The sequence below is a fragment of the Chelonoidis abingdonii genome, chromosome 1 (genome assembly GCF_003597395.2).
Source record: "Chelonoidis abingdonii isolate Lonesome George chromosome 1, CheloAbing_2.0, whole genome shotgun sequence".
NCBI lineage: Eukaryota > Metazoa > Chordata > Testudines > Testudinidae > Chelonoidis > Chelonoidis abingdonii.
Genome location: NC_133769.1, coordinates 11,508,684 through 11,518,855, shown reverse-complemented (window position 1 = coordinate 11,518,855; position 10,172 = coordinate 11,508,684). Strand labels below are relative to the sequence as shown.

Sequence of the window (10,172 nt, the reverse complement as noted above, 5' to 3'; positions counted from 1 at the left end):
CCCCAGATTTTCCCGCCCTGGGTACCCTAGGAGATTACTGTACTTCAACTCCTTGAATTACAAAACAGAGAGGACAATTTACCTTCCCCCCTCCTTCTTTTCCCTCCCACGAATTACCTGGTGAGCTGCAGGCTCAATCCCCTTGAGTCCCCACTAGGAAAAAATCCAACAGGTCTTAAAAAGAAAGCTTTATATAAAAGGAAAGAAAAAGCCATAAAAATGGTCTCTGTATCAAGATGACAATATCCAGGGTCAATTGCTTAAAAGAAAACATGAATAAACAGCCTTATTCACAAACAAATACAATTTAAAACATTCCAGCAACTGCACACATGTAAATACAAAAACAATATAAAAACCTATTGTCTTCTACCTTTGTACTTACACTTGGAAACAGAAGATTAGAAAACCTGAAGGTAAAGAGCTCCTCTCTCAGAACCGAGAGAGCACAGAGTTACAGACAAAAGAAACACACCCAAAAATTCCCTCCCTGAGCTTTTAAAAATCCAGTTTCCTGATTGGTCCTCTGGTCAGGTGTCTGGTTCCCTTTGTTAACCCTTTTCAGGTAAAAGAAACATTAACCCTTAGCTATCTGTTTATGACAGGTGGGCAGGACTTTTCCTGCCATTTGCTGCTCCTCAGTGCTGGGGGCTGCTGTGCCAATGGGCACTGGAACTGTGAGCAGAGACACTATCTCCCCTTTGCTCTCAACCCCTCCTCCCGAGTGCTGGGGACCTGGCAGTGAGGAGGAGGAGAAGGAGGAACCTGCCTGACTCAAATGCAGAGGGCTGGTGGGCAGGGGCAGAGCCAAGCAGGAAGGGAGAATAGGAGTGGTGTGGAAGGGGTGTGTAGAAGAAGAGGCGGGGGGGATAGAAGCTAGGTGGAGAGAGACAGGAGCTGGGGAGGGAGAGGATGGAGCAGCAGAGGACAGAAAGGGAGTGGTGTGGACGGGGCAGAAGGGTCTGTGGCCACTAAAGCACGTGCCCCTGTGGAACCTGGAGATGAATCCATTATCCCTGAGTGTCAACTTTCCTCTGCTGTCAGCAAATAGCTGTGAAACCCATGGGCCAACTGGGTCTCCAGCCCCCTAGAATGGCAGGTCCATATGGAAGATAACAGCCTATCGCTGCTGCTTTCTTAGCAGTCACTCAGCTAGCTCCAGTGGAGGACTGGGCTGTGGATCTGAAGATTCCCAGCCCTGGGGATCAACTTATTTCTACATAATGGAATGTTTGTTTTGAAATTTTTTATGTGGTTTTTTTTTTTGAACGTGGGAAGTTATACAACCCCTCCCCCCACAAATTAGAAAACATTAAGGTTGAGCAAAATAGAGCACTCAGAGTTAGGAAATGCCAGAACTGAGCTTGTTTGTGCAACCATCAATCGACCTCCCATGTGCATATGGATTATAATAATCACTTGATGATTACCCGTTCTGTTCATTCCTTCTTAAGCACCTGGCATTGGTCACTGGATTAGATGGACCTTTGGCCTGACCCAGTGTGGCCGTTCTTATATTCTTATGATAGTCTTTAATTATACAGTCATATACTTTTTTCCCACCTGACCCCTGCCTCTTTCAGTGCCCAGCATGGCTCAGTGCTGTAAGCCCCTGGCTGCATTTGCTGCAGACATTGGAAGGTAGAGGCAATGGCTGAGGGAGGGCATGTGGGATCACTTGCCCCCCCCCCCCGATTTGCTGCTTGGCTTGTACTGAGCATGCTCAGTAACACCTGCTGAAGCTGCTGCCCTCACTCCCTCTCCCCCCCCCACTATCAGCAGGCCTGAGTCGTCTCTGTGGGAAGTGTGTAGGTTTGTGAGGCTGGGGACTGAAAGATGGGAACGGATGTCTCAGGATTAAGGCAGAGCTGAATGCCCTTCTGGCAGAATTCCTGTGTGATGCTGGGCAAGTCACTTAGATTTTTCAGGCAGCCACTGCATGTTTGTCATTTTCTGTGATCCCCACTTGAGACACCAGGGTCTGATTTGCAGAAGTGCTGAGCGCTCACAGCAGCTGGAGACATAAATTGCGAACTACGCTGAAGAATCCGGCCCACAGCATCTCAGTTTGGGCACCCACAATTAGTTGACACGTTGGGCAATAATCTCTGTACTTCAGTTCCCCACATGTGAAATAGGGATTCTCCCCCCATCCCTCCCCAGGGTGTTGGGAGGATAAATTCATTCGTGTTTTTAAACAATCAAGATACAACAAGAGCATAGACTGCTGGGGCCCTGATCCCTGACTGGGAGCTCTAGGAACTGCTCTAATTTGGAATCCGAATCGCAAATCGACCCTGAGCCAACGGATGGGTCTGAGTGCACCGTGTCTGAGTGCATTTGGCTTGACATGGCCTGATTTTTCTCCCCTTCTGTGCAGACATGGAAGTATATGCCGGCTCGGACAAAGTGACCCCAAAGTCCGTGTTCCACTATGAATTCGATCCTGACACCAGCACAGTGCAGCTAAAAACAGTTAACAACCACTACCTGGCCCAGGTCAGTGAACCCTCTCCCGGCTCATTGAGCGACGCTGTCAGCCCAGAGAGCCTGAGCCTGCCGCTGAAGCAGTGGGCCCTTTGCTCACCATTGTATTGCATGTGTCTGGACTCCTTCTGTTTCTAGGTGACTGGAACTCAGCATACTATTCCAGGGGAGGGCGTCCCATCGATTTACACGATATTATAATAGTCCCTTAATGACCCACAAAGGATAATTCCACGGAATAGAGACATGGATGTACAAGGCAGTATTGCCAGGATTCATGCTGTTTTTTTAAGATGTAAACTACCCCCACCAGATCCCCAAGGAACCTCCTCCCTTTCATGGCACAGGGCTGCTCTTCATGAGAGCGGAGTCCTGCCTCTCCTGACTTCCTGGTGCAGGGCGCTAGTAGGAAGGATACCCTGGCACCAGTTGGTGGGAGCTGACCTCTTTCCTTCCCTTCCCTGCAGAGAAAATTCAAGAGCATAGTGGCAAATGGGAGACGCATGGAGCCAGAGACCAACTTCCGTGCCCTGTGGCATTATGGGAGAATCTTCCTGCAAGCTTTCAATGGCCGGTACCTGGGCACCATGCCCGTTGGGCTAGTGGTGGCCAATGCTATGCACCCAGGTAAGGCAAATGGGTGGGGGAACCCCTAGGAATCTGCCAACAGCTGAGCAATGCAGCCCTTGGCATCTCTGTGGCACTTATCTGAGACTTCAGGACTTGTTGCCTCTCCCGTGTGGGGAGGGGTGCACGTTCTTAAGCCTCCCTGTCAGGTGTCACTGGACCCACCCAGCTGCACTCACACCAACATCCCCCTGGTCTCTACATACCTGATATGCCCCTACCCACCTTGCTCTGAGAGCGGGTGGCATTTCTCTGAGGGGCCCATCACCCCCACTCTGGGAGGGATCACAGATGAGGGTCTCCCTCCCTTCCTAGGGGCTCCGTGTGCTGCCTCCACCCTGCCCACAGCACCTCAGGGAGCAAGAGAGACCGTTGCAAGGAGAACTTTTAATTCTTAGTGAGTGAAATTTGGGTTCAGAGGCAGTCACTGGGAGGACAAGCCCCATAAGTCAGCATCCAGAGCTGAGTGTCCTCCTTGCCACTGGTCTGAGACGCCACCCCGCTAATCCCATGTCTCCACACTTGGGCAGCCCTGTGTGGCCAGCTGATGCCAGCTCCCCTCAGTGGCTCTACCAGCAGGAGGCGCTCATGTAACAAGTGGCTGTAGCCCTCTCCCCTCACTTCTCTCTTCCCCCGCTCCATGAAACATCTGGGCTGCAACAGCTCAAGTGACCAATACTCTCCTCAACTCACCTCCCAGCTCACGGTGCAGCCTCAGGCCTCTCCCACTGCCCAGGAAGACAAGAAGGAGGTCATGTGTCAGAGCCACTTGGGATGGGTTAAACCCCCTTTGGGATGCCATCTGATGTACTGGGGTTTCACTGAGCCCCTGGGGTCCCTCTCCCAAGGTGCTCCGGCCCCTTGCAGTGCACACACAGGTATTGCCACACCCAGCTGCAGACATAGAATGAAGTAAGCTTTGTGTGAGAGGATTCACCCAACAGTCATGTGCACACTCCTTCTGGGGGGTAAACCCAAAATAATACTGTCTTACACTCTCTAGAAAGATCTGCACGGCGCAGACGCATAAAATTCACCCTGTCCCTCAGTGTGAAGAGATATATGCACAGCTTCTTGCCCCCTGCAGTTAGCAATTGCACAAGCTCTGTTTAATAATAAACCAAACAAATTTATTAACTATAAAAGGCAGATTTTAAGTGAGTATAAGAGATAACAAACAAAACAAAGCAGATTACTGAGCAAATAAAACAAAATACTCAAAATAAGCTTAATACACTCAAGAAAAGGTTACAAAATATAATTTCTTACCCTAAATGTTATTTTAGGCAGGTTGCAAAGTTCCTCTGGTTCAGAGTTCCAGTTATACCTCTTTTCAGGCTGGACTCCCCCCTGCCTTCCCTTCAGGTGTCTTTAGGCGTCTTCCTTCTTGGGCAGACAGGACATGGGGTAGAGCCTCGTTTGCCCTCCTCCCCACGCTGAAATAGGATTTACATAAGGCAGGAATCTTTTGTTTCCCAAACTTGACCCCCCCCCCGTCTCCTTTTAATGGAAAGTTACAAGAAGTCTCTAGTGATGTATAATATCAGGTGGCAAGACCACCTGACCTGGTAGTGTCACAGCTACCCTCCCAAGATGCGTCCCAGGAGGGAGGGAGATTAGTATCTTCACAGTCAAATCTGATGGCCTGTTTGCTGGGTGTCTCCCACATACACACCTAATTGTAATTGTTACATAGTCCATACTCCGAAATTTAGATACAGAAAAGATACATGCCTACAAATTGGATAATCACATTCAGTAAATCAGAATCTTTCCAATGATACCTCACAGGACCCATCTTGCATAAAACACATCTTAGTTATACCATATTCATATCGTAACAATATTTCCATGAAGAATTTGGGGTGTAACGTCACACCACTGACCTGCATCTGTCACCCCTCCCCTCCCGCAGGGCCTGGTGAGGCCTTTGGAGTGCGCCTGGCCAACCGCTCCTTCCTGGTGCTGCGCGGCAGATATGGTTATGTGGGGAGCTCGGCCTGCCATGATGTCCTGCAGTGTAACCTGCTGGACCCCGACTGCATTGAGCTGCTGCCCTGCAAGCCGGGCATTTACCACTTCCAAGGTAAGGGAGTCCTGGGAGCCCTGACCACTTGGTGCTGAGCCCGGCTCTGCCTCGGGGCAAATGGGGCCCACATGAACCCAACCTCTGTCCCACCCAGGGCAGAGCAGGTCAGTGCTGCGTGGTAGCGGGTGCAACAGCAGCCAGGGTGGGGTATGTCGGCTGGGGAGGGAAGCAAGCTGTATGCTCCTGTTGCTGTATGCTCCAGCTGCCCACTCCCACATCTCAAGGGGTGTCCCTGTTTCACCAGATCTGCAGCCCCGGAGGCAGAAACCTCTGGGAAAGCCAGAGTGCAGGGTGGAGGGTATTCGCCTCCAGGCACCTTCTTGGGCCGAGATTAGAGGCAGCCCCCCCACCCCAGCTGGAGGCAGATGGATGGCACCAGCCCTTTACCAAGCAGGGGGTTGGAGTTTGGGTCCTTACACCTCGACCTGGCAGGGGACGCAGAGTCAGCACGTTCGGCTCATCTCAGGGGGGTGGGGGGAACAGACCTCTCTCGAGCTGTTGCAGAGGCATCAGGCGCCGCATGGAACTGTTGATGACTAAGGCAATATGCCTGTGGGCTCTGGGGCCCTGCCCAGGGCTCTGAGAGGGGACCCAGCAGGAGGAGAAAAGTGCATAGCTTGGCCAAGAGTAAATGGGATTCGCTGGTGAAGATGACCGTCGAGTTTCCAGGCTGGTTGGGGCGCGAATGTGAGTTTGGTGACTGCGCTCTAACCTACAAATCCAGTGTAATCAGGAGAGCCCCTTGGCCTCTTCGGCAAATGCTCGCCCAGGGCCTGTGTGCCTGGGGTGGAATGGAAGCAAGGACCTGCTCATGCTCCCCTGAGCTATCACCAGCTCTCCTTCCTTCCTTCCCCAGCCCACGGCAGGAGCTTTTGGTCTCTGAGCTCAGACGGCACCTTCAGGACCTGGGGGAAGTTCGCCTTGAACTTTTGTCTGGAGATCCAAGGGAGTAACATCCTGGCCGTGTTAGCCCCCAATGGGTACTACATGCGAGGAGACCGGAGCGGCACCCTCCTGGCAGATAGCGAGGAAGTCACTAGCGAGTGCCTCTGGGAATTCTAGATGGAGGAAGGTACAGAGGACTCTCTCCTTTCCCATATGTTGCTGGGCTGGCCGGGTAGCCACTATGCCATTGTCTAGGCGTCAAAGACCATGGTCTATAATGCTGACCAGTATTGTCTCACTGTTTCCTTGTGCTCCCCCCTCTGTCTCCGCCTCTTGTCTCTTCTCTTATATTGTAAGTGCTTAGGGGCAAGGACTGTCTTTTTGTTAAAACAATGAGGAGTCCTTGTGGCACCTTACAGACTAACCAATTTATTTGGGCATAAGCTTTCGTGGGCTATAACCCACTTCATCAGATGCATGGAGCGGAAAATACAGTAGGCAGGTATACATACACAGCACATGAAAAGATGGGAGTTGCCTTACCAAGTGCTAACGAGCCAATTCAATAAAGGTGGAAGTGGGCTATTCTCAACAGTTGCCAAGAAGGGGTGAATACCAAGGGAGGGAAAATGAGGTGCTAATGAGGCCAATGTAATCAAGGTGGCCCATTTCAAACAGTTGACAAGAAAGTGTGAGTATCAGCAGGGGGAAATTAGTTTTTGTAGAGACCCATAGTGGCTTATGGTCAAATAAATGTGTTAGTCTCTAAGGTGCCACAAGGACTCCTAGTTGTTTTTGCTGATACAGACTAACACGGCTGCCCCTCTGAAACCTGTCTTTTTGTTGCGTGTCTGTACACTGCCCAGCACAGTGGGTTTCTGATCCATCGCTGGGGCTCCTAAGCACTAATACAAATGTTAAATAATATCCAGTCGGAGTCCGGTAGGTCTCAGAGGACAGGACAACCCCCCTTTTCCCCCACCTGCCACAAACACTCCTGCTAAGTCTTAGCAGAGAGGCCCAAATGAGGGGGTGGCTAAGCGAATGGGGAATGACCTAAAGCACCTTTTGGTGCTAAACGGCTGGTTCTAATCCAGGCTGGGTTAGTAATGACTGAAAATTGCTGCTATTCTGGGGCTGGCATGAGTTCTTGTCTACATGTCACAAAAGCTACCAGGGTCCGTGGGGAAGCCAAAGGCTGAACTCTGCTAGGGGTGACTCCTTCAGGCCTGTGCTGTCATTGTTCATGGATTTAGCATGTCAGTGGTCTGGCACCTGTCACCAGCACTACAGTCTGCCGGCTGATGTCTCCATCAACCCCTTTGTGCCAATTCCAACACACTCACTTCTCTCCCCAAAATCCTGTTCCTAAGATGCCCACTTGACCCCTTCTGCTCCCTCATGGGAGACACAGCTGGGTGATTTTTGATAAACAAAATCTTTCAATAACATCATCTTTGATGATTTTTTAAAAATGATAAAAATGGAGCAAAACTTTCTGCGAACAGTGACAAATGTGAATGATGTTGGCTGCCTGTTTGTTGTGAAAATGTTTGTTTTTGATAAAAGATGGGTTTTTCCCCCTATGAAAAACCTTTTTGATTGGAAAAAATTCAACTCGCGCCAGTTGGAGGCATTTAAAACCAGCCTGGCACAAAAGCATGGGAAAATGGGGCCATCTGGCCACGGCCCCTGGGCTGGTGGAGTGGATGGGCTCTTCTAGCTCTAACTTCTAATGGAGCATGCCCTGGGGTGCCAGACCCACATCTGCCATAAATCAACACAGCACCGTTGACTTCAATGGAACAGGTCTAACTTACACCAAGATCTTCACTTCCGGCTACAGAGGAACACACTCCACTTTTACTAGTGCAACATGAGTCAAACACTTTCCGTATTCTGGCTGGCTAAGGGCCTCCACCTCTGTTTTTTCATCTCTTCTTCTGAGTGCTAGAGTTTAGGGGGACTGATGGATTTGTTTTGCCTCCTGCTAGGTGGGGCGGAGGCTGCTGGTCACTGGAGCCTCCTGGGAAGAATGAGAGCATGGCATTGGAGAGGCTGAGCACTGTGTGGGATGAAAAACTCCATCCAGCATGTCACTATTCCCCCCAGCTCCTGGATTGCACAATAATACTCAGCAGCTTATTCACACTGGATGTGACTCTCTCTGCACTTGGGTTAGCAGCACAACTCAGCAACCAAAAGTGATGGGGGAGCAAGAGCGCCTTAAGCCAAGCTGCATGGCTGAGGGCTGCCTGGATAATTGACCTGTGCCCAATCTGTATAAAACAGAGCAGATGGCAGCTGCCTCCATCTTTAATGGTACCCTGAGGTGTGGCCCACAGAGGCTGCAGGTTCCAGAGTGTAAAAAGGATCCAGGGACCTGTGGTCTCCGTGGGCATCATGTCTGGTGGGGAGAAGAAGTTTCTGTTAATCGCCATGGCAGGGCAGCAGGAGGAGCCCTGGGAAAGAGAATCAAAAGGTCTCGTGCTTCAGAGGTCAGGGCCCCTAGCAAAGAAACCCACCCATGTGCTTCAAGCTATGTAGCAATGAGCCATACACTGGACCTGGCTGGGAGGGGCGCTGACCTTTCCCAGTCTCAGGGGTGCTGCTCTTTCATCACCCAGAGGGGTTCCTGTACAGGTCACATGACACTCGTCTAGTCCCTCTGGGTCTCAGTAGCCTTCTCTCCCTGCCAGCCCAGACCGCTAAGGCCTGATTGTCCAAGGTGCTGAGCACCTGTAGCCTCCATTGGCTTTAGTGAGATAGGCGTGTGCTCAACCCTCCTGCACATCAGCCCAGGAACCAAACCCAGGATCCCCCTATGGCATTACAGAGTCCCCCCCACACAGTGCAGTGGGTAGGTCTTTCTAATATATGGAGAGATGCCTATCTTATAGAGCTGGAAGGGACCCCGAAAGGTCATTGAGTCCACCCCCTGCCTTCACTAGCAGGACCAAGTACTGATTTTTCCCCAGATCCCTAAGTGGCCCCCTCAAGGATTGAACTCACAACCCTGGGTTTAGCAGGCCAATGCTCAAAGCACTGAGCTATGAAACTGAACCTGGATCTTCTGCGTAGCAGAACGCGAGCCCCTACGATCTCTGGCATTGCAGCGTCCCTGATTCCTAGCCAAGTGATGCTATAGCATGGAGGCCCTTTCAGCTCCTCACCTGTCACTGGACAAGCTGACGTACAAGGGTCAAAGACAGGAAAATGGAGGGGGAGGAGGGTCTCATGGCTGAGGTAGAAGCACAGGAGAATGGAGGGGGAGGTTGGGGGTGGGGAAGGAGGGTCTCATGGCTGATGTACCAGCTCAGGAGAATGGAGTTTGAGTGGAGGAGGGTCTCATGGCCAGGGGTGGCTCTAGACATTTTGCTGCCCCAAGCAGGGAGGGTCCGCGGGACCAGTGGACCCTCCGCAGGCAAGCCACCACAGGCACCCTGCCTGCTGCCCTAGCGGCGACCGGCAGAGTGTCCCCCACGGCTTGCCGCCCCAGGCACATGATTGGAGTGCTGGTGCCGGAGCTGCGCCTGCTCATGGCTGAGGTACCAGCTCAGCAGAATGGAGTTTGAGTGGAGGAGGGCTTCATGGCTGAGGTACCGGTGCAGGGGAGTGGAATTCTAGTCCTGGCTTCCTGTCTAACTTCATCTGCTCTTTGTGCTTTGTTTTCTCCACCTGTAACAGGGTGGGAATTTCCACTGTTCCGGGGATACCAGCCATTAACGGTTGGGATTGTTGGGTGGAAGGTGCTGTGGTCACAAGGTGGTTTTTAAAAGCAGCAGAGAATCCTGTGGCACCTTATAGACTAACAGACGTTTTGGAGCGTGAGCTTTCGTGGGTGAATACCCAAGGTGGTTTTTGTTCTCTAATAATCTTGGCATGCTCCTGCCCCCGGATTTCATAGAATCACCTATTGTACGGGCCGGAAGGGGTCATTGTAATCACTTAGTCTGACCCCCTGCATAGCACAGGCCAGAGAATCTCGGTAATGGCTGCATCAAGCCAAACCTACTTCTGGACTCTGTCCCCTCCCCAGGTGTGTGGTACTGGCCACCAGGGCAGGTTCCCATTCACAAGTTGG

The 10,172-nt window shown here is 51.4% G+C and overlaps 1 protein-coding gene across 1 annotated transcript in view; it reads left to right on the top strand.

Moving 5' to 3' along the window:
* Positions 1 to 6,265, top strand: part of FSCN3 (fascin actin-bundling protein 3) — a 26,308-nt gene extending 20,043 nt beyond the window's left edge. Inside the window, exons 3-6 of the mRNA XM_032769971.1 lie at positions 2,381 to 2,499; positions 2,955 to 3,114; positions 5,030 to 5,200; positions 6,060 to 6,265. Of these exons, the coding sequence (XP_032625862.1) occupies positions 2,381 to 2,499; positions 2,955 to 3,114; positions 5,030 to 5,200; positions 6,060 to 6,265 (656 nt within the window). The remainder of the gene's footprint in view (positions 1 to 2,380; positions 2,500 to 2,954; positions 3,115 to 5,029; positions 5,201 to 6,059) is intronic.
* Positions 6,266 to 10,172: the final 3,907 nt, after the last annotated feature.